The sequence below is a fragment of the Bombina bombina genome, chromosome 5, assembly GCF_027579735.1.
Source record: "Bombina bombina isolate aBomBom1 chromosome 5, aBomBom1.pri, whole genome shotgun sequence".
Classification (NCBI taxonomy): domain Eukaryota; kingdom Metazoa; phylum Chordata; class Amphibia; order Anura; family Bombinatoridae; genus Bombina; species Bombina bombina.
In genome coordinates, this window is record NC_069503.1 from 846,661,102 (window position 1) to 846,687,069 (window position 25,968).

General features: G+C 36.0%; 1 protein-coding gene across 1 annotated transcript in view; it reads left to right on the forward strand.

The window, feature by feature from the left end:
- Positions 1-25,968, forward strand: part of LAMA3 (laminin subunit alpha 3) — a 573,745-nt gene that overhangs the window by 387,349 nt on the left and 160,428 nt on the right. Inside the window, exons 31-37 of the mRNA XM_053714980.1 lie at positions 706-832; positions 2,979-3,118; positions 3,905-4,020; positions 6,142-6,353; positions 10,627-10,831; positions 16,369-16,513; positions 24,450-24,590. Coding sequence (XP_053570955.1) covers positions 706-832; positions 2,979-3,118; positions 3,905-4,020; positions 6,142-6,353; positions 10,627-10,831; positions 16,369-16,513; positions 24,450-24,590 — 1,086 coding nt within the window. The remainder of the gene's footprint in view (positions 1-705; positions 833-2,978; positions 3,119-3,904; positions 4,021-6,141; positions 6,354-10,626; positions 10,832-16,368; positions 16,514-24,449; positions 24,591-25,968) is intronic.

Genomic DNA, 25,968 nt, shown 5'->3' on the forward strand with positions numbered 1-25,968 from the left:
TCAATTTACTAAATTCGAAACCACATGAACCATTGAACTTTTGAAATTTCGAATGTGGACATTCAATCTAATTATGAACATTCGAAATCAAAAGCGAAATTCAAAAACTGTAAATAACATTTGATTATAGAATTTTTAAGAATATTCGTTCTTATCAACAGTCGATTATGTTATTTGAATTTCTACAATAACATTCATTCTAACATTTGAATTTGAAAATAAACTAATTTACCCATCCCTAGTTTGTGCGCGCTGGTATTACAAAGTGGAGCACAAATATCGCTTTAGCGAAAGAGATATTTTGCTCTCCACTGTAATCTGGCCCTAAATAAATAACAGCAAGGTAAATCAAGGTTTATTCCTGTGTATTATGTTTTCTAACTTTTAGATAAGCTTTTCATGAAACAAAAACAATGTTTAATGGTTTAACAGCTTAGAAAATGGGGTCCCATTAATTCATTAAGGAGCATGTTTAAAAAAATATATTGCTGTAAGGCTAGTAAAAACTTAATCAAATCACTGATAAAAAGGTCAAATGGGCATTGATAGGCAAAAATGGCTATTATCAGAAATATAATAAGCAACTGCAAAGTTATCTGAATATTTTTTTATTTGTTTAAACATGTTTAATGTTCATAAAGTAAAAAACAAAAAGAGAGACAGCAGATCTGATATCACTGATTTATCTGGTTTGTCTAAATACAGAATCATATAACCTTGAACAAAAGATTACCAGTACCGGGAAGATATGTATTTTTTGTGCAGTACTCTCAGCTACTGGACCCTACATTCCCAGTGTCAGTTCTTGTAAACGGAGGAGACTATTGGACAGGTACAGTAAATAGAAGGGATTCTGTTTTGTTTTTACACGTTATGGGCTAGATTATGAGGGGAGTACAAAAATATTAGTTCTACTGAGTGCTAACACTGCTCAAGTTAAATCAAAAGCGCTCCTTCTCTTGCGTTTGTATTACAAGTTGAATCTGGAGGTTGGACAGAGTGGCTGTGCTAACTCCCTTTCCCCCCATAGATGCACTAGGTCTGTGTGGCACTCAGTGATGACATCACAAGTCAGGGGCTGCAGGAAACATTTTTAACTCTAATGCTGTAACCATGCCCTCTGCTGTCACTGTTCATATGAATCCTATCTTGATACTTACAAAGAGTGCCACTCTTGCATACATTTAAAGCACTGTTTATATTAATGTTTATTTCTTGCACTGAAAGAGACAGACAATAAAGTGTTTTTAAGTATTTATATTGTCTCATATCCCCTCTAAATTTAAAGGGACATTCTGATCAAAATTTAAATGCACATATATGAATTACATCTTTGAATAGAAACATAATTGCAATATACATGTATTGGCAAAAAAATGCTTTTAGTAAAAGTTATCACTGTTTTAGTGTTAGCATTTTTCTCTGCACGTGCATGTGAAGCATAGCAAGATATTCTCAGTGCACCAGCATTGTAAATACTGCAGCTGTTTAGAGCACCAGTGGGTCTTGTATCATGTCCGCAATTAACAAATTGAGTCATTACCAGATGGTACAAGCATCTTATGCTCTCTGAGCAGGTGCTGTGTTTAAAATGCTGGTGCATGGTGCATACTTAAATATATCTTTTATTAGAAGCATTTCTGCTAATACATGTATATTACAAAAATGCTTCTATTTAAAACCAAAATGCGTCCATGTGGATTCCAATTTTGTCTGGAATTTCCCTTTAAAGGGACATGAAACCCACAATTTTGACTTCATGATTCAGACAGAGCAGGTGATTTTCCAGAAGCAGCAATGCATTACTGAGAGCTAGCTGCTGATTGGTGGCTGTACATAAATGGCTCTTATTTTTGGTTTATCAGATTTGTTCAGCTAACTCCTAGTATTGCATTGTTGTTCCTTCAACATAGGATACCAAGAGAATGATGCAAATTTGATGACCTAAATTAGAAAATTGTTTAAAATCATATGCTCTATGTGAACCATTAAAGAAAAGAAAATGTGTTTATTGTTACACAACAGTTGGGAGATCTACAATTCCCCCCCCCCTCCCATTTTTTATTATAAAATAAAAATCCATTGCCCACATAACAAAGGTTCTGAGACCAAATGTAATGTAGCCAGCTTTCTAAATTATCCTTTTAATGTAACAATAAACATTTTCTTTAAAAAAAAGTAGAGAATGCCCTTCAATCAAATAGGTAGAAATCATTTAAGGCATATCTCATAGTAATATAGTACATATATTCTTTTTTCTATTTTTACTTAGAGACATGAAACCCAAAATCTTTCATTCATGAATCAGATAAAGCATACACGTTTAAACAACTTTCCAATTTACTTCTTTTGTCTAATTTGCTTTATTCTCTTGACATTCTTTGTTAAAGAAACAGCAATACACATGGGTGAGCCAAGAATATGAGGCATATATGTGCAGCCACCAATCAGCAGCTCTTTCAACAAAGAATACCAAGATAACTAAACAAATTGGATAATATAAGTAAATTGGAATCAAATACGTTGTTTAAAATTGCATGCTATCTCTGAACCATGAAAGAAAAAAATTGGGTTTATGTCCCTTTAACAGTAGTTCACATTTAATAAAAAATAATTATTTTTTTAGGAGGAATACGAAAAAAAGTCCTTTAATATCTAGATAACTATATGAATTTTTCTGTAACTTGTATTCTTTCTTATGACAATTATTACTTCTGGCGTGCTTGACACTGGCATAAACAAATTTTTATGATACTGTAACTCAGGATTAATTAACACTTTAGAAACTTCTGTAGCCTAAATATGTTTATAAGCTTCTAATTATTTCTGTTTAGAAAGTCATTATTTGTACTAATTTGTAAAATATCAAAATCTACTACAAATGATTGGATGTTTTGCTTGTTTCTGTTTTTTGGTATTGTAGCTCATCGTTTTCCTTTCACTGGAAGAAAGTAATGTGATTTTTTTTCCCCACTTAGGTTCATTTAATGCTTCATTTTGTCCTCATGTCTTCGGATGCAGGGAGCTGGTTATTACAAGGAATCGCATTACACTTGATATTATTAACCCAGACGTATTGGTGACTGTCACTGTTCCTCCACAGCACTCTCTGGTACTGGTAAGTTAAAAGGAAAATTTCTGCAAATTGTGACATTATCCTGAGCATTTATGTTATTTTCTTTTTACAATATGTTTGTTTAATTCAGGGCTTGACAGATCCTAGGACATGTGGTTCCTAAAATGTGCAAACACATTTATCTTGCTCCTAAATTTGAAATCAGCTACTGATTTGTGAATTCCTAGTTTTCTGAACTAGCTCAATGCACTACTACGCTATATTGTCTGTTCACAATAATAAAACAATTTGTGAGAAACTATCTATCTATATAAATGAGAGTATAATTTATAAATATATTATTAGGAAATAGAGTATATTTGTAAGTGCACTGATAGGAAGGTGATGAAAGTTTTCGTATTATCACAAGTTGATTGATGTCAATAAGTGATCTAGGGCCCTATGATCTATAGATCTACTCTCTTACGAGATTGTCTAAAAAGTCAGTACTGTGAGATCCCTCAAAGAATTTTAGAAAAGCAAATTATACCCTGAGAGCTGCTTGTCTTGCTATGCAGAGTTTTGCATGTGAAGGAGAGGCATATACATCGCAATATAATGCTCAAAAAAGCCCCCCATTTTGTGTAATTTCCCTTCACACTAGCACGTTTTTGATTACCAGACCCTAGTGGGATGTATGAAGTGATGTAAATGTATAATGTTATTTGTGATGCTATATGTGATGTCATCAGTTATGTCATGTCCAATGTAAATAAATAATGCTATTTTGTTGTCAATAAATACATCAGTTGTTTTTGCTAGTACGTTTTTAAATACTATTTCTCTTAGGAATACATACTGGTAGTTCCAGCAGATAGCTACACCCATGAAATTTTGCATGAAAAACCATTGGATATTTCATTAAATTTTATCAACATATGTGGTGGAAACAGCTTTTATATTGAGTAAGTATTGGTTTGTTAATTTAAATATACAGTCAACACCAGAATTTTTGTTGTTTTAAAAGATAGATAATCTCTTCATTATCCATTCCTTAGTTTTGCTTAACCAACATAGTTATAATAATACACGTTTATGTGATTACCTTGTATCTAAGCCTCTGCAGACAGCCCCTTATCTCAGTTCTTTTGACAGACTTGCATTTTAGCCAATCAGTGCTCACTACTCTGTAAATTCACATTCATGAGCTCAATGTTATCTATATGAAACACATGAACTAACGCCCTCTAGTGGTGAAAAACTGTCAAATGCAGAGGCGGCCTTCGAGGTCTAAGAAATTAGCATATGAACCTCCAAGGTTTAGCTTTCAACTAAGAATACCAAGAGAACAAAGCAAAATTGGTGATAAAAGTAAAATGGAAAGTTGTTTAAAATTACATGCCCTATTTGAATCATGAAAGGTTATTTTGGACTTGACTGTCCCTTTAAGATCATCAGAAAAAAAGCATAATAATGTTATTTCAAAATGACTAAATAGACAAAGTTATAATAGCACTAAGGTCTGATGATGTGTTGCTAATAAATGTAATTAAACAGTTGCTATAACCTTATACACTAACGGCTAGATTTAGAGTTGGGCGGTAGCCGTGAAAACCAGCGTTAGAGGCTCCTAACGCTGGTTTTGGGCTACCGCCGGTATTTGGAGTCAGTCAGGAAAGGGTCTAACGCTCACTTTCCAGCCGCGACTTTTCCATACCGCAGATCCCCTTACGTCAATTGCGTATCCTATCTTTTCAATGGGATCTTTCTAACTCCGGTATTTAGAGTCGTGGCTGAAGTGAGCATTAGAAATCTAATGACAAAACTCCAGCCGCAGAAAAAAGTCAGTAGTTAAGAGCTTTCTGGGCTAACGCCGGTTTATAAAGCTCTTAACTACTGTGCTCTAAAGTACACTAACACCCATAAACTACCTATGTACCCCTAAACCGAGGTCCCCCCACATCGCCGCCACTATATTTAAAATTTTTAACCCCTAATCTTTCGCTCCGTACACTGCCGCCACCTACGTTATCCCTATGTACCCCTAATCTGCTGCCCCTAACACCGCCGACCCCTATATTATATTTATTAACCCCTAATCTTCCCCCCACAACGTCGCCACCAGCTACCTACACTTATTAGGGGTACATAGGGATAATGTAAGTAGCGGCGGTTTACGGAGCGGCAGATTAGGGGTTAAAAAAATATGCAGGTGTCAGCGATAGCGGGGGCGGCAAAATAGGGGTTAATAAGTGTAAGGTTAGGGGTGTTTAGACTCGGAGTTCATGTTAGAGTGTTAGGTGCAGACGTAGGAAGTGTTTCCCCATAGCAAACAATGGGGCTGCGTTAGGAGCTGAACGCAGCTTTTTTGCAGGTGTTAGGTTTTTTTTCAGCTCAAACAGCCCCATTGTTTTCTATGGGGGAATCGTGCACGAGCACGTTTTTGAAGCTGGCCGCGTCCGTAAGCACCGCTGGTATCGAGAGTTGAAGTTGCGGTAAATATGCTCTACGCTCCTTTTTTGGAGCCTAACGCAGCCATTCTGTGAACTCTCAATACCAGAGGTATTTAAAAGGTGCTGGCAGAAAAAAGCACGCGTAGCTAACGCACCCCTTTGGCCGCAAAACTCTAAATCTAGGCCATAGAGTCTTGCAGCAACAGGGCTCTCACCTGTATCCATATGTATATACCATTTTTGTTTTTTTAGATTTAGATCTAACCTTATGTTTGCTCATCACAAATATTGAATTAGTTTTCACTGATAATAAAGAACAGCTGAGAAATATATGGCAAAGTCATGTCTACTACTCAGCTCTCAAAAGTAGAACCCGTACAGTCAGTCTATATTTAGTTCTTTTAACAATGCTTAGTGCAGTATATTCTTACTTTTTACTTTCATGTCCCTTTAAATTAAATAGAACATTTACCTTTTTTGCTGCATGTAACATGTTATAGCATACAAAGTCACATATATTGGTTATTTATTTTAATGTTGTAAAATTACTTTTAAAAATAGTGATACACTCTGACTGTATTCACATGAAATATGCACAGATTTATTTGATTTATTTTCTATTGTTTATTTTAGTCCTTTCAGTTCATCTGAATTCTGTACAGATTCTGCAAAATCATTATCAGCTTTTTATAATAATGGAGCACTGCCATGCAACTGCAATGTAGAGGGGGCAACCAGCACAGTTTGTAATCCTTTTGGAGGACAGTGCAACTGTAGACCTAATATTATTGGACGACACTGCAGCAATTGTGCTACTGGTTATTATGGATTTCCACATTGTAGACGTAAGTAAGATTAACATAGGAGCTATTTCTTATTAAGGAAAACTGAAAGGATTTCATTAAAATGATTTATTTGAATGATTTTAAAGGGACATGAAACAGAATCTTTGTTTTATGATTCAGACACTGCGTGTAATTTTAAACTACTTTCCAATATACTTCTATTATCTAATTTGCTTTGTTCTCTTGCAATCCTTTGTTGAAAAGCATACATAGGTAGGGTCTGGAGCAGCACTGGGAGCTAGCTGATGATTGGTGGCTTTACATATATGCCTCTTTTCATTGGCTCACCCGATTTGTTCTGCTAGCTCTCATTAGTGCACTTCTTCAACAAAGGATAGCAAGAGGACAAAGCAAATTATATAATAAATGTAAATGAACAAAGTTGTTTAAAATTGTATGCAATATCTGAATCATGAAATAAATATTTTAAGTTTCATGTCCCTTTAAGGAGAAAAGGCTATTGAAAATCAATAGTCCTTCCACATTTGATCATAGAGATTTTCCCAAATGATTTAAGTGAATGTCAATTTTCATGTGAGAGTGCCCAGTTTTAAAAAAAAAACTATTAAAAACAGGGGAACTTTCATTCATGAAAATTGACATTGCACCGGATTTTAAAAATACTTAACTTTTTCTTCTGAAACGCCGGATCGCCGATGCCCCCGCCTGCTTCTTCCTGATAACTTACCCAGCAATGACGAAACTGGCTTCTTCCAATCACGGTGTTGCCTCAGGCAATGATTCCCCCGGGGGGGGGGAGCCGTGATTGGAGGATGCCGGTATCGTCATTGCTGACGTATGAAGAGGCTTGCAACGGGCTGGTGAAGCGCTGGAGCGGCTTCAAGAAGAAAAGGTAAGTATTTAAAGAAAACGGGTGAAATCTAAACTTTCATGAATGAAAGTGCTCCTGTTTTTAATAGTATTTTTAAAAACCGGGCACTCATTCTTGAAAGTTTACATTCACTTTAACATCCCATCAGCAAACAACCCAATCCCTTCACTCATCATTAACAGCTAATTGACCGTGCAAATGAAGTGACAGCTGCAATTACATTATATTCAAGCTAGGCTGCTGCAGTGGTATGAAGTGAGAGTCTGGCTACTAAATGTTGGAAAGGGTATGAAACAGGCTGCTGAAGTTATAGGGAGAGAGTAGTGAGTAGTGTACAAACCAGCCTGTTGATCCGTGGAGAGTGTAGGAACCTGGCTGTTGAGTGGTGCAGAAGGGTACTGAGCAGCTTGGTGAGTGGTAGGGTGGATAAGAACTAGGCTGCTGTAAGTGGTGGGAGAGGAAAACCCAGACTGGTGAGTGGTGGAGAGAGGAAGAACCAGACATGTGAGTAGGGGGAATTTGAACAAGTCAGCTTAGTGGTGAAAGTGCTGAGTTTTGGGAGGGTAAGGGCTAGACTTCTGAGTGGTAAATAAAAAACCAGACTGCTAAATGGTGGGGTTGGTAAGAACCAGACTTCTGAGTGGTTAGGAGGGTAAGACCCAGATAAGTGAGTGGTGGAGTGGGTAAGAACCAAACTTCTGAATGTTGAGGAGAGTAAGAACCAGACTTCTGAGTGGTAAGAAGGGTAAGAACTAGACTGGTGAGTGGTTAATAGGTTGAAAACTAGATTTCTGGGTGTTAAGGACAGTTAGAGCTAGATTTCGAGTGGTGGGGAGGGTAAGAAGTGGATTTCAGTGTGGTGGGGAAATAGTAAGAACCAGACTGGTGAGTGGTGAGTAGGTTAAGAATCAAACGTCTGTGTGGTGAGGAGAGTAGGAGCAAGACTTCTGTGTTGTAAAGAGGGTAAGAACCAGTTTCCGAGTGGTGGGGCATTTTAGAACCAGACTTCAGAGTGGTGGCGAGGGTAAGAATCAGACTTCTTAATGGTAAGGAGGGTAACAACCAGCGTGGTGAGTGGTTGTAACATAAGAACCAGACTTCGTATTGGTGAGGAGAGGAAGAGCCAGAATTTCAAGTGGTGGTAGAGGAAGAACCAGACATGTGAGTAGGGGGGATGAACAAGTCTTCTTAGTGGTGGAGATGGTAGAATCAGACTGCTGAATTTTGGGAGGGTAAGGGCTAGGCTGCTGAGTGGTAAATACAGTAAAAAACATACTGCTGCATGGTGGGGTTGGTAAAAATGAGCCTTGTGAGTGGTGAGAAGGTTAAGAACCAGAGATGTGTGTAGGGGAGAGGTAAACCAGACTTCTTATTGGACAAGAGAATAAGAACCAGACTGCTGAATGGTGGGGAAGGTAAGAATTAAACATGTGAGTAGATGGAGAAGTGAACCAGTCTGCTTAGAGTTGTGGAGGATAAGATCCAGAGATGTGAGAAGGGGAGAGTTAAAACCAGACTACTTAGTGTTGAGGAGAATAAGAACCAAGAGTGCTGAATAATTGGGAGGGTATGAACTTAACTAGACATCTGAGTAGGAAAGAGATGAACCAGACTGCTCACTGATCTAAAAGTTTTGAAAGATATGAAACCCAAAAATTGTTTTTGTGACAAAGCATACAATTTAAAAATATATACATATTTTTTTGTATTAGCAAATTTGCTTTGTTCCCATGGTATTCTTTAGATACCTTGGTAGTTGTCTGGAGAACTGCATGGCAGAAAATAGTTCTGTCATCTAGCTCTCTTGCAAGTGTTTGACATTAAAAAGAAGTAAATTAGAAAGTTTACAACCAGTTGTGAGGGGAGTATCATGCTGCTGAGTGGATTATGGTAAGAATGTTGCCTCAATAAAAAAAAGAAATTAACATATCTTCTGCTACACCAATTTATATTAAAGAAGAAAAGGGGTTGTGCCTACAAAAAGCTGCATATTCATGATAAGAAACACATGTTGTTAAATTAGTATCGTAAACCTCTTAATTTAAAATGATTGGTGTAAAAATGTCAGGTTTCAATGGTAAAGGAATACTTTAAAGTAGTAAAAGGTAATTCTGGAAATGTTCCTCTCTCCTGTGTGTAGACTCACTAGGCAGCTCATTGAAACGTTACATCTTCTCTTCTTAATAATTGACCTTATAGTCTTCTCAGTATCAGGTGGTGTTTTCAACAAATGGCTATTACTTAATCACTAGACTCTAGATGTTCACTAATAACGTGCATTGACCACGGAAGCTTTGCCTAATAAATCCATACAAAATTGTCCTCAATGGTAAGAGGGCCTTTTTATCTCTCGGATTAGTCATCTCTATGACAGTCACCATGACAGTGCATTTTTATAGTAGAAAACAATGAAAAACAAAAATTGCCAGATTTATACCTAATGACCAGTCTCACTGTCCTGTTATCCTACATAAAATATAAGTTTACTTAAAGGGACAGTAAAGTAAAAAAAATTAACTTAAATTGATTGGATAGTGCATGAAATTTTTAAACAACTTTTCAATTTACTTCTATTATGAATTTTGCTTGGTTCTCTAGGTATCCTTTGTTAAATAGTTATCCTAGGTGAGCTTATGAGTGTGCATGTGTCTATATCAGTTTAGGGTAGTAGTGTTTGCAACATTGTTTATAGCAATGGTATAAATGCAAACACTACTGTAGACGCGTGCACACTCATAAGGTCCTATCAGCCTTCCTAGCTTTACTTTTTAACAAAGGATAACAAGAGAAGAAAGCAAATTTGACAATAGAAATAAATTGGAAAGTTGTTTAAAACTGGATGCTCTATCTGAATAATTAAAGTTTAATTTTGACTTTACTGTCCCTTTAAACAATGTCTAGGATAGACTTGTCTTTATCACAAACATTTTTAAGGGGCATTCCAGCCAAAATTGGAATCCACGTTGGATGCATTTCCATTTTGAATAGAAGCATAATTGTAATATACATGTATTAGCAGAAATGTTTCTTATAAAAGCTATAGCTGTTTCAAAAGTGCTGACATGATACAAGCCCCACTGATGCTCTCAGGAGCTGCAGTATTTAAAATGCTGGTGTACTGAGAATATCCAGCTATGCTTCACATGAACATGCAGAGGAAAATGTTTACACTAAATTAATGATAACTTTTATTAGAAGCATTTTTTCTAATACATGTACTGTATATTGCAAATATGTTTCTATTCAAACATGTAATTTATCTATGTGCATTTAAATTTTGACTGGAATGTCCCTTTAATATTATTATTATCCTCAGTACATTTTTTCCATCTTGGGAAAAAAAATATATTTTATTTAATATGTTTGGTATATTGATATTGTTTATTAATGAGTAAAAGGTGTTACACTGTATTTTAAATTGGTATTTGCTTCATTATTTAGCATGCAACTGTGGGCGTCGTCTGTGTGATGAAGTCACTGGGAAATGCATTTGCCCACCTCAGACAGTAAGGCCTAATTGTGAAGTCTGCGAAAAACAGTCCTTTAGCTACCACCCCATTGTGGGATGTGAAAGATGTAATTGTTCCAGACCAGGAATAGTGAGGCCAACACAAGCAGAATGTGATGAAACCAGTGGTCAATGCAAGTAAGTCAAGAAGCCACACGACTATAATGTACCACAGAAAAACATGTATCACCCGTGCACTGATTTTAAATTGATGCTGTTCGGAATAATAGAGTTTATTTATCAAAAGGATTTAAAAGGGGCATTAATCAAATAGCATATATTAACTGAAAATAAAATGTGCAGCAAAAACCACACATGATAATAATACAGACCAATATGCAGAAATATATCCAAATTGAAAAGAGGCTTTAATGGAACCAGTCCCACAAATACTAATAGTTCAAACAATACTCCTCAAAAGGAAGAGAAACACATCATAGCATAAAATGGATACAAAACAGAGGGGGGCCTCATGTGTAGATCAGAAGTATAGCTGGACAATACAATTGCCAAATGGATACTCACATTTAGCCGGAGCACCCTTATGTGCTGGTAGTGGCAGACTGAGAACTGTGGGTGTATCAGATAACCCTTGTCACGGCTTCAAACAGGAACACCGGATACAACTCCCAAGCTGGGTCCGCCCCAGGGTGCGGTTTCAGGAACAGTAAGGTGCAAACACTTGGCTTTAGTACTCCTGATCTACGCATGAGGCGCCCCTCTGTTTTGTATCCATTTTTAGAGCCTAATCTGAAGGGATCTGCGAGGAGGAGAGCAGCCGTTTACCATTGGATGATATAAGTCTATGGACTAAGCACATTATCAAACTGACCTAGTGTGGGGCTATATTCAGTCTTATTTCAATTTGGTTTGATTCACTTTATGGTATTGTTTATTTTTTCTGATGTTTTCTCAATTTAACATTATTATTATGTAATTTTTATTATTTTTTATTATTTTATCAATGCTCTATTTAAAATGTGTACCTTTCACATAGATTGTTTTTATCACCATATGGTTTTATATTAGATTGAAGGGTATAAGTTGATTTCAATCCAGTGACTTTACTGTCACGCGAGAGCGCTCCCTTTTTTCATTATCATACACATCATAGCATAATACTGTGTAAATCTTCACTCCCCAGATGGAAGGCAGGCCCAGAATACTCACATTAGTTAGAGCTTTAGCAGCTCAAGATAATTAGCTCTATACTGAAGACCCCAGGCAGACTTGATACAGACAATGACAAATGCTTAAAGCAAATGTACAATTTATTAAAAACAAAAGCCAAAGTTCTTTTAGATCACTAAGGGTAACAGGTACAAACATACAAGGATACTATGCATGTGATAGTCCGTTGTACGGACCACATGAAGCTTCACACTGTATATGTAGTCTTTCTATACCGGACAAGTACCCCTCCTTGTGTTGAATTTGAACAATGCTTGATGACTTTTTTTGTGGCATAAAAATCTTGAAATAAACAATAGTTACTAAACAATCTATTTTTCCGCCTGGTGACTTATCCCTTGCCAGCATTTAGGTGGCAAGCACAATAATAAACAATAGGAGCTATAAGATATATACGCCTACAACTGATATAAAAGAAGGTCAACAGACATCAGTTGTTACTCACTGTTGATCGTGTTAGCCATGGAGAAACTTCTGAAGTTATATATTACTCGTCTGATACAAATCAGGGGGGAGAGGGCAGAATAGAGAATCAGATGCTTTGGGAAATGCGGGAGAAAGAGAATGTGAGTACAGTATATTCCTTCCACCGGTTGCTTTAGATGGCATTTCCGATAGAGAGGTTGTTCAAAGGTTACCTTGGGATCGTCAATCAATATTGAATTTTTATGCTGAAATTGCAGATTTTCTTGAGCCTATGATGGCATGGTCAATGGCAATTCCCGGAACTCCTGAAGTTCTTGGCAGCGTTGCACTTTTTTGCCACAGGATCCTTTCAGGCTGTGTCCAGCGTCATTATTGATATGCAAATTGATATTTCATCATTTCAAGTCCATGGTAAAACAGATTTACTAGAGAAACTTTAGCATGTCTGACATCACTCTAGTGCACCCATTACTTTCAATGGGTATCATGACCATGCTAAATATCGCTCATATTACAAGTTGAAAGTTATGGGTTGCACTCGAGCAAAGCCCAAATAACGCTAGAAGAATTAGCGTGACCTGACACCTAAAGTAAAGTGTAAGGGTTAAAGTTTCAAAAAATACTTGTAAAACACAATTTCAAATAAAGTATTACACACAGATAAATAAAAAATTTAATAAATTTATACTGAAAAAAGGGGTTTTAAAAAGGTTAACAAGGGATATGGTATATGGCAAGGTGTTTGACTGGAAGGGGCTCCATTTTATATATTGTGAGAATACATGGGTATTTATGTGTTTTATATGTGTAAATATGTATGTGCACACATAAAGATATATAAACATATTTATATATATATATATATATATATATACACACTTTTGAATCCTACCCAGTCAAGCACCTTAAAATATGCAATACAGGTAGCCCTCAGTTTACGCCGGGGTTAGATTCCAGAAGGAATGGTTGTAAATCGAAACCTTTGTAAATTGAAACCCAGTTTATAATGTAAGTCAATGGGAAGTAAGGGAGATAGGTTCCAGGCCCCTCTCAAAATTGTCATAAGTAACACCTAATACATTATTTTTAAAGCTTTGAAATGAAGAGTTTAAATTCTAAACAGCATTATAAACCTAATAAAATAATCACACAACACAGAATATATAATTAAAGTAAGTTAAATGAACAAAAATATTTGCTAAACAGCATTATAAACCTAATAAAATAATCACACAACACAGACTTCACTTGCATTTTTCTGCAAACAGTTCTTTCTATGCATTCCAATCTGGACTGATTTATAGACAGAAAGATCTTGTTCCTTTGAAATCTGCTCGATAGCTCAGGTCTGGTTAAACTGATTAATTTCAGCTTGCTTGGCTTTGCTGCAACACAAGCGGACAGCTCCACCTACTGGCTATTTTAATAAATGCATTGCTTCTCAATGCTTTTCAATAGCAGTCACATGACTGGAAAAAAAGGTTGTTATTCTGAAACGGTGTAAATTGAACCGTTGTTAAACGAGGGCCACCTGTATTATTTTTTTAATCAATTTTAACGTTTTAGGGCCAGATTACGAGTGGAACACTAACAGTTACACACAACAGTTATATTGCGGTTGTTTGTGCTCGTCGGCTTTACTACTGGTATTACGAGTTGAAAGTATACACGATCACTTGAGCGCAATCATGATTTATGCTAGAATAATTACCTCACCCTCAGAGCTCTGGTTAACTGTTTTGCAAAACAAGAGTGTCACAAAACACATCAAAAATACATTACAAAGTACACTTACACTCATAATAACACTATCTAATAAAAATTCTCAAAATAAAAAGAATATTTTCTTCTAAGTGAAGAACATAGGAATGTGAAGTATTCCTAATGCACCTTCGGCTTTAGTGCTGTTGAAAATAGCCTAGATGTGTTAAATAAAGCCAATATTTTGATATATTGTATAGAAGCAAGAACATACTGGTGAGCTCAGCAATAGCAAAGAGCATGATTATGGAGACACAGGGCTGGATTACAAGTAGCGCATAAGGTTAGTGCCCGCAATATTAAAATATGGTGCCCGCGTTAACTGGCATGCGTATTACAAGTTAAAAGTAAATGCAACCACACAAGCACAAACTAAATTTGCACTCATCAGGTTAGAACAACTCAAGATATTGAATAAAAAGGTTAGGGTTAAAACAAAAGTTACTGCATAAATACATTAAAATAAAGTGTTCATATATAGAATATCTAATATAATTATTAATATAAATATTTTTTTTAAAAGTTTTAAGGGCTAAAAAGTATATGGTATATGACACTGTATTTGAATGGAAAGGGCTATAATGGATAAATATATACATATTGTGAGAGAGCTCAAGGTTCATAATGGAATCTGTTTCCCTGCAAATTCTACAATATTCTTGATAGGATTGAAAATGTGCTAATAATTGTGTATCATGGGCCAGTTTTCCACTCCACATTTTGGATGTGGCAGACAATTGCTGGTGAGGAATCCAGTTCAGGTTTTCCCTACAAGCTAAGGTTTTCTGCAGCCAATTAAAGGTCAATTAGCTCTTGTTAAATAGTGTGTGCTGTCGTGCTAGTTAGAACCTGTTTATGAAAGACAGAATATATGCTGAAGTTGTGCGGCTGTCTAGAGATTGTTTAGTCAGGAATGCTTTGCTCTCTTAATTAAGTGCTGTTGTGCAAATAATTATTTTGTTTTTGTTTATGTTAAAACTGCAAATATACTTATACCTGTATACCTGCAAATTGTCTGTGAATAAACAGGACAGAGCTTTTTTTTTATCTTAATCCAGTTTGTGTAGAGTACTTTTCTGCTGTGAAGACTGTGGAGCCGAATTATCAAGCTCTGAACAGAGCTTGATGCCCCTGTTTCCGAACAGTAGTTATGAAGCGGCGGTGTAAAGACCGCCGCTCCATAACTTGTTCGCCTGCTCTGAGGCTGCGGTCTTCAATCCGCCCGAATCTGCAGGGGGCGGCATTGCACAAGCAGTTCACAAGAACTGCTTGTGCAATGATAAATGCCGACAACGTATGCTGTCGGCATTTATCGATGTGCGGCGGACATGATACGCTACATCGTATCATGTCCATCCGCACTTTAATAAATTGGCCCCTGTGTCAAAGCTGTTGCTGGGACAAGATTATAAAGAAAATGCTATTTCTGTCACAATATACATGTGTATGTATGTATGTATGTTTATATGTGTATATATGTATATACATAGAAACACACATATATTGTATATATATATATATATATATATATATATATATATATATATACACACACACACACTTTGGAGCCCTTTCCACTCAAATACCTGAAACAAGACAATCATTTTAAATCAATTTTGATATTTAATAATCTGTTTTAGTGTGTATGTATTGTAAATATTTTACATTCCAATAATAATAATAAATAGATATGCCTATATATATATATATATATATATATATATATATATATTATATACATATATATATATATATATATATATATATATATATATATATATAAAACTATAACTATATATACTCATATTGATATATAGGTAGAGAGATTTTTACAAAACATACATTAGATATACATAGAAATATCTATTTAAAAATAAATAGAACATTTTCTTCTATGTGAAGTACATTATAATGTAAAATATTCATAACTACCTTCAGTTTAGCGCTGTAGGAGAAGAAGTTAGCGTGGTTGTGATATCTGAAGTCCTGAAGTTAGCACACATTAGCTTTTACTCATGCGCAAAGATTTTACTTTCAACTTGAAGTTTACTTCTGACGTGTGTACGCGTGTGAGCGAAAGCTCTAAATAGCATACCACTAGTAATAGTATATCACCATTACTGCAAATGAGTGATAACAGTTTAATTACATGTAAATAAAGGGATAGTTAACTCATTCTTTTGTTTCTTCAATCATGCAAACAAGAGGTTAGCATGTTTTGTTGCTGTTCTTTCGAGTACAGTTTTTCTAAGATTTGCTACTAAGAAATTAAATGATCTGTTTATTTTTTAATTAAGGTGTAAATCAAGAATAACGGGCAGGAGGTGTGATCGCTGCTCACCAGGGTACTATCGATATCCTGACTGTATTCCCTGTGACTGCCACACTGATGGGACAGAACCTGACATCTGCGACCCTGACACTGGGGCTTGTCTTTGCAAGGTACCATTACTGCCCATTATCTTACTACAGTAACTTTAGAATAAAACCTATTTAGCTGCAAAAGCTACATTTGCCTTTTTTTGTCCTATTTGGTATAAACATAATTTTCATTCGTTTTGCGTGATGGATCTACAAAAATTATAATTAATGTTTAATGTTTAAGTTTTTCTTTTCTTTTTGTAAAGTTGATTACCATTTCACTCCATACAGTTGGAACGATTATATACAGGGAGTGCAGAATAATTAGGCAAATGAGTATTTTGACCACATCATCCTCTTTATGCATGTTGTCTTACTCCAAGCTGTATAGGCTCGAAAGCCTACTACCAATTAACCATATTAGGTGATGTGCATCTCTGTAATGAGAAGGGGTGTGGTCTAATGACATCAACACCCTATATCAGGTGTGCATAATTATTAGGCAACTTCCTTTCCTTTGGCAAAATGGGTCAAAAGAAGGACTTGACAGGCTCAGAAAAGTCAAAAATAGTGAGATATCTTGCAGAGGGATGCAGCACTCTTAAAATTGCAAAGCTTCTGAAGCGTGATCATCGAACAATCAAGCGTTTCATTCAAAATAGTCAACAGGGTCGCAAGAAGCGTGTGGAAAAACCAAGGCGCAAAATAACTGCCCATGAACTGAGAAAAGTCAAGCGTGCAGCTGCCAAGATGCCACTTGCCACCAGTTTGGCCATATTTCAGAGCTGCAACATCACTGGAGTGCCCAAAAGCACAAGGTGTGCAATACTCAGAGACATGGCCAAGGTAAGAAAGGCTGAAAGACGACCACCACTGAACAAGACACACAAGCTGAAACGTCAAGACTGGGCCAAGAAATATCTCAAGACTGATTTTTCTAAGGTTTTATGGACTGATGAAATGAGAGTGAGTCTTGATGGGCCAGATGGATGGGCACGTGGCTGGATTGGTAAAGGGCAGAGAGCTCCAGTCCGACTCAGACGCCAGCAAGGTGGAGGTGGACTACTTGTTTGGGCTGGTATCATCAAAGATGAGCTTGTGGGGCCTTTTCGGGTTGAGGATGGAGTCAAGCTCAACTCCCAGTCCTGCTGCCAGTTTCTGGAAGACACCTTCTTCAAGCAGTGGTACAGGAAGAAGTCTGCATCCTTCAAGAAAAACATGATTTTCATGCAGGACAATGCTCCATCACACGCGTCCAAGTACTCCACAGTGTGGCTGGCAAGAAAGGGTATAAAAGAAGAAAATCTAATGACATGGCCTCCTTGTTCACCTGATCTGAACCCCATTGAGAACCTGTGGTCCATCATCAAATGTGAGATTTACAAGGAGGGAAAACAGTACACCTCTCTGAACAGTGTCTGGGAGGCTGTGGTTGCTGCTGCACGCAATGTTGATGGTGAACAGATCAAAACACTGACAGAATCCATGGATGGCAGGCTTTTGAGTGTCCTTGCAAAGAAAGGTGGCTATATTGGTCACTGATTTGTTTTTGTTTTGTTTTTGAATGTCAGAAATGTATATTTGTGAATGTTGAGATGTTATATTGGTTTCACTGGTAAAAATAAATAATTGAAATGGGTATATATTTGTTTTTTGTTAAGTTGCCTAATAATTATGCACAGTAATAGTCACCTGCACACACAGATATCCCCCTAAAATCGCTATAACTAAAAACAAACTAAAAACTACTTCCAAAAATATTCAGCTTTGATATTAATTAGTTTTTTGGGTTCATTGAGAACATGGTTGTTGTTCAATAATAAAATTAATTCTCAAAAATACAACTTGCCTAATAATTCTGCACTCCCTGTATTTGTACCTTTAGATACTGTAAATGCTTAGAACACTAGAAAACGTGCAACAGCAATTTATAACTCTAATTTCCCATACTGTCCACTAAGTGGCAGCAGTGACTGCATTAGTTTGCTGTGTGGAAATACTGTAGATGTTGTAATAGGAAACAACTTCATTTTCATACATTGCACATTGTAAAATTATTGACATTATAATGTGACCTGTGGATTGATTTTTTTTAATGCATAAACTCTGAATTTCATTAAAGCAATAGGAAAGTCAAAATGTCATGTTTCAGATAGAGCATCTTATTTTAAGACACTTTTAAATTAATTAGTATTTTCAAATGTGCTTTGTTCTCTTGGTATCCCTTGTTGAAAAAGAATACACACATATCCTACACTAGTGGAAGCTAGCTGCTGATTGGTGCCTGCGCACATTTGTCTCGTGTGATTGGTTAACAAGATGTGTTAAGCTAGCTGCCATTGTTCCTTCAACAAAAGATTTTAAGAGAATGAAGCAAATTTGATAATAGAAGTAAGTTTGAAAGTTGATCAAAATTGAATGTTCTATCCGAATAGAAAAATACAAAATACATTTTTGGTGTTTTGTGACCCTTTAATAAAGTGTACATGTCTCTGCTACCTTGTTTGGTCTAACTATGTATATTTAAAAACAATATTTAGCATGTGTCTCTCTCCATTATGTATGAAGGAATTATGACCAGTATGAATGAATGTGAAATAGCAAAGGCTTATGTACACAACAAAAATAGAGATTGACAAGGTGGAGCAATAACATAGAATAAAGTTTATTAATGTAATAAAAAAAAAACATGAGAAAAACACAGAAAGTAAGAGCAAACCTCTATGTACAATCACAGACGCGTTTCGTCATATCAGACATAATCATTCATGATACTTTACTAAGGCATATTCCTATATACCCTGCATTCATCACAGAATTAATAAATGTAGTATCAAATAGTAATACAAACTACGGTAAGAGTTGAATATCCACAGATAAATTGATATACAGTAGTAATCACTGCTATACAAATGAAGTCACTAAATGTAGATCACATTCTTTATTCATAGCAAAAGGGTTTACAGTATTTAATTATACAACCCAATTCACTTGCCTTTTGCTCAGTAAGCATTATCTAACTGTGCCCCTATTGGATTTGTTACCTTTCTCTGTACACTGAAATTACACATTGTGAATTGCAATTAATATAGCATTTAATGTTCTTTATTATATTGCAGAATTTACCATGTACAAAACTGTAATTGGTAGGAGTGACATTGTCTTTGTATCCAATTATTCTTTCACTTAAGAAGACAGCCCTGATTCAATCTATAAACCTCCTCTTTCCTTCTTATTACTCTATCCCTAGAATCTCCTCTCTCAACAAAACGTTTCACTAAATTATTAACCTGCTCGTTTGTACATCTCCTCTTTAGCCAAATATCGGTCAGATTACAAGTGGATCGCTATTTAATGCTCCTGCTCAAACGTTGAAAGTAAACTTTATGTTCAAGAGTTAACTCGACACGCTTTAAAAGCCAAATTTAGAATATTGCGTGCGATAACCTATTCCTCCATAGAAGTCAATGGAGAAAAAAAAGTGGGGGGAAAAATCACCCTACTCCCGCGCTAACCCAGTCACATTTTCTCATGAGCGCTAACCCGACATGAAAATATGAATTTTTCAAATTCCAATGTTCTTCAATATATATATATATATAATTATATATATATAACGTTATATATAGGAATATCTATTTAGAAATACTTATAACATATTCTGCTATGTGCAGAAAATTGGAATGTGAACTATTTACAGTAAATACACACTATGGGGTAGATTTAACTAGCAGCTGCTATCTACCCCCGTACTTGATCAGGTTGATTGATACCCCAGGCTAGCAGCCGATTGGCTGCGAATGTGCAGGGGGCGGCATTGCACAAGCATTTCACTAGAAATGCTTGTGCAATCATAAATGCTGACAGCGTATGCTGTCGGCATTTATCGATGTGCGGCGGACATGGGTTCCAATGCACTTTTACATATATATATATAATGTCTATATACTGTATGTGTACATATGTATTTATGTTTTTTTATGTGTATATGTCTTTAAATACAGGTGAAACTAGAAAAATTTGAATATTGTGGAAAAGTTAATTTATTTCACTAATGCAACTTAAAAGGTGAAACTAATATATGAGATAGACTCATTACATGCAAAGCAAGATAGTTCAAGCCGTGATTTGTCATAATTGTGATGATTATGGCTTACAGCTCATGAAAAACCCAAATCCACAATCTCAGCAAATTAGAATATTGTGAAAAGGTGCAATATTCTAGGCTCAAAGTGTCCCACTCTAATCAGCAAATTAAGCCATAACACCTGCAAGGGGTTCCTGATCCTTTAAATGGTCTCTCAGTCTGGTTCAGTAGGAATCACAATCATGGGAAAGACTGCTGACCTGACAGTTGTGCAGAAAACCATCATTGACACCCTCCATAAGGAGGGAAAGTCTCAAAAGGTAATTGCAAAAGAAGTTGGATGTTCCCAAAGTGCTGTATCAAAGCACATTAATAGAAAGTTATGCGGAAGGGAAAAGTGTGGAAGAAAAAGGTGCACAAGCAGCAGGGATGTCTGCAGCCTGGAGAGGATTGTCAGGAAAAGGGCATTCAAAAGTGTTGGGGACTTTCACAAGGAGTGGGCTGAGGCTGGAGTCAGTGCATGAAGAGCCACCACACATAGACGGATCCTGGACATGGGCTTCAAATGTCATATTCCTCTTGTCAAGCCATTCCTGAACAACAAACAATGTCAGAAGCGTCTTACCTGGGCTAAAGAAAAACAGATCTGGTTTGTTGCTCAGTGGTCCAAAGTCTTCCACAGTCTGTGTTGATTTGGGGAGCCATGTCATCTGCTGGTATTGGTCCACTGTGCTTCATTAAGTCCAGGGTCAACGCAGCCATCTACCAGAAGATTTTGGAGCACTTCATGCTTCCTTCCACAGATGAGCTCTATGGGGATGCTGACTTCATTTTCCAGCAGGACTTGGCACCTGCCCACACTGCCAAAAGCACCAAAACCTGGTTCAATGACCGTGGGATTTCTGTGCTTGATTGGCCAGCAAACTCGCCTGATCTGAAACCCATAGAGAATCTATGGGGCATTGCCAAGAGAAAGATGAGAGACATGAGACCGAACAATGCAGAAGAACTGACGGCCGCTATTGAAGCATCCTGATCTTCCATAACACCTCAACAGTGCCACAGGCTGATAGCTTCCATGCCATGCTGCATTGAGGCAGTAATTGCTGCAAAAGGGGCCCAAACCAAGTACTGAGTACATACAGTATGCATGCTTATACTTTTCAGAGGTCCGATATTGTTCTATGTGCAATCCTTGTTTTATTGATTGCATGTAATATTCTAATTTTCTGAGATTGTGGATTTGGGTTTTTCATGAGCTGTAAGCCATAATCATCACAATTTTGACAAATCACGGCTTGAACTATCTTGCTTTGCATGTAATGAGTCTATCTCATATATTAGTTTCACCTTTTAGGTTGCATTAGTGAAATAAATTAATTTTTGCACGATATTCTAATTTTTTGAGTTTCACCTGTACATAAATGCACATATAAATACATATGTACACATACACACATATATATTTATTTTTTTAGACATGTATATGTATGTATCTCAATGTTAAAGCCCTTTGGCTGTCATTTCTTTTTCTTTCTAACAACTGAGACCTCATATTTTTGAGCCCTTATTTTTATCAGATAGTGTTATTATGAGTGCAAGCGTACTTTGTACTTTGTAATACGAGCTGTAAACCTGATGCGCCCAAACACCCACAATATACCCCTTTTTGCTATTGCGTAACTAATAATGTGCCACTCGTAATCTGTCCCTAAAGGGGTTTTATTTGCATAGATGTGACCCCATTCCCACCAACCTAGAAGAAACATGTCACATGACAGGGAGAATTTAGCTTTCATCACTATACTGCATATCTGCATATAATAAATGTATTCAAGAGAAAGTTATGGGTAAGAAGATATTTACATTAGTATCAATGAATGCTCAACATTATAACTTAAACACATGGGATAAAATTAAAGTGAAATATGGATGTGAGGCTGATGAAAATGTGCACACATTGTGATAGTAGCTAGTACAAAACAGGCAGGGGAAACCAAATAGACTGACAACATACAATCTGCACAAATATATAGGTTAAAGGACAAAAAGATGGAGTTCCATACGAATAATAATATAAATGCATGTGCAAAAGGTAGCATAAAAGCGGACATTATACACCTTACCTTACAAATACACATGTACATTTATTTGAAAATTCTGAGGACATTAAAGGGACATGTTATACAAAATGTATGTAACTTTCATGTAACATTTATTCCAGGATATATAGCATAAAAATATGTTATTGTTTTAAAGGGACATAAAACCCACAATTTTTCTTTCATTATTCAAATAGAGAATACAATTATAAAAACGTTTCCAATTTACTTCTATTATCAAGTGTTTTATATCTCTTTAATTCATTCATTTTTTTCCCAGGGTGTACTTGAAATGATATCTGATTTTGTGGTTTTGAATGAATTCACCAGGCTAGGAGATATGGTACTGACGTGCAATATGTGATTTTATTGTGATTTTGAATGTAATGTCTGAGTAGGTTTATGCTTGATACAGCTGTTGATTGTTTACCCTGATGTGTGTAACATTCTGTATGACACGCAGAGCATTTTATCATGTACATTAGTATTAACATTTTGTATTTTATTATGTTGTATTTGTGTTTCACATATATTCTAGCACAATTCCATTTGTTATTACAGTGTTTATGTCAATTCCGTATTTTCTCTCATTGAGGATAGTTTGTTTTTTTGTGGACCAGTTTCTATTTCACAATCGGTGGTTGTTTGAATACCAGGATAGGAGTGTGGCAGCAGCCTCTATGAGTACTGGTTGTAAGTCTCACTAAAGCAGGGTTATATTTTACTACTTTTCCTGTGTATTGTAACAGTTGTTCTCATGATGTCTCGGAGCAGATTTTAGTTTTAATCTAGAACTAATTGTTACAGCACTGTACAGATATAATCATCTGCTTATCCCTACATAATTTTACAGTGCACTGACTGACCTACTGCAGAGCATCACTGTTTTCTTTAGACACTGCAGGCCCTATATAAGGAATCCCTATGTCCCCTTTGTGATTGCTCGTTTCACACAGCTCTATGCAGGTTATTGTGCAGTAATTTGCCTCATTGACCCCCTAAAATGAGATATCAATAAGAGTTTGCTACACAGTATCTACAGAGTTAATAATGCCCTTTGTTTAGCTGCTTTATCTTTGTGGTGAGCCAGTATCCTCAAGTAGATATATATTTAGTGAACAAGTCTATCCATTTAGAAAGGTGTTCTGTCATTTTTTTATGTTTGCAAAATCTCTTCTGACTGAATTGTGACATTTTACAAAATTGGCAAACACAGATGTAATTCTCAGAACAACCAATCTATCTTTTTCTTTTTTTGTAATTGTCTATAAAGGTTTATGAAAGTTTTCCATTTGGCACTGTCTTGGTATCTGCGTCCCTGTGAAACAATCTGTGCTCTGTTACAGTCGGATTAAGCGCATTTTAACCCTTTTCACACCTCCAATGCCATTCTATTTCATCTGATGCCTGTAGATTGTAATATTCTTGAGCTGGTCTCTAAATGCCCCTTGCTTTACTACAAGTGTACAAATGCATCTGTATACTGTACAGAAACCTGAGGGTTGAAATAATTCAATAGTTATAAAATAATAAACTAAGGGGTAGATTTATTTTATGTCAGGATTACATGATTCGCTGTAGGGAATCATGTCCGCCTGACATCGCTAAATGCCGAAAGCATACTTGTGAAATGCTTGTCCAATGCCACCCCCTGCACATTCACGGCCAATCTTATGACCGCTGCTTCTTAACTTAAGTTTCCGGCGAGCCAGAAGCTTCAGGTATAAATTGCAGCATCCGCTGCTTGTTAAATCTACCCCTATATCTCTAAGTATGTAACAAATGTTGAGGTTTAACGCTAAATGTTGTTGTTTTTTTCTTCACACAGAAAAATGTAGAGGGCTTAAAGTGTGATGTCTGCAGAAAAGGATCTTTTTACTTAGAGCTTTCTAATCAAAAGGGATGCACTACTTGCTTTTGCTTTCAAGTGACAGATAATTGCCTCTCGTCTAATAAACACAGGAAGAAGGTAAATTAATGTCTTAGTATTGATATATATTTAAAATATTGAAAAATTAAGAATAAAATATAATTTGGGTAACTTTAATCCACCTTAAGTGATTGCAGCATAGCTGTAAAAAGCTGACTAGAAAATATCACCTGAACATCTCTATGTACAAAAGGAAGATATTTTACCTCAAAAATTCCTCAGTAGCCACATCTCATTGTAAAGGACTTCTAAGCAGCAAATCAGTATGTCTGTCCCGGGACAGCTAAGGGAGTGCACACCCTTTTTATTTCCCTATTCAGTGTAAGGAAGTTTACTATGAAATCTCATGAGATCACAGTAAAAGAGTTCATGACCTCAGCACGACTGATGCTGATTGGCTGCTGTTCATTTCTTAATTATTATTTTTTTACTTGCAGCTGGGCAGCAGATGAAGTATATTTTTTTACACAGGACTTACTCTGCTGAGCTGAGGAAATTGTGAGGTAAAATATCTTCTTTTTTTTACATAGAGATGCTCAGGTGATATTTTCCTGTCAGCTTTTTACAGTTATACTGCATCAGTTTCAAGTGATTTAGCATATGAGTATTATGTCCCTTTAAGGTATACTTAAATCTACACTGGAAACTGGAAGTGTGTAATTTTGTTTAGCACATATGTTAGATAATTTCCTCTACTAAGTTATTTCTGTTGAACTAAGACAGCTTCTACTCATCAGAAAGTTTTATTTGTTAAATTGTTTGGTTTGAACCTTGTGGAAAATAAAAGATGTATAAAAATGATGTATCTAAAATAGTTTTAAACATACACACTGATGAATTTGGTATTACACTTTACAACTCAAAACACATTTCTTTTAGTTTAGTGTAGCCCAGAATTAAACAACTAGAGAAACCAATTGTATAAGAAATACATTAGTATTCACAGTAGAGATTGCCACAAATTATATATCATGTGAACTCCAAGTGATAAGTTCAGATAAAGATTACACTATATATTTATAAAAAGTTCCATAACATTCATAGCTTAAGTCTTTATTAATATAACTAGGAACCAACATTCACACAGTAGTAGCGAGAAAAGAGTTAAAAACACTTAAACCCAGTCAAGAGTAATTATTTATGTGCTATTGAAGCAATAAAATTATATACATATGCATGGGCCCACTTGTAAATTTCCTAAAGTAAGCTAAGCCCTTACAATCCGAGGGCTGATTAACTTTTAACTATCAGTATGAGTAGGCACCATGTATGACAAATAATTTGGCAAGAAAATTCTTTTTTAGACTAAGGTAAGCAGATTAAAAACGGCAGACAGGAGAGACAACGCTGCTCCTGCTGGACCCCTGATGCGCGTTTCACAGAAAGCTTCCTCAGAGGGGAAGCCCAGAATGTTGCA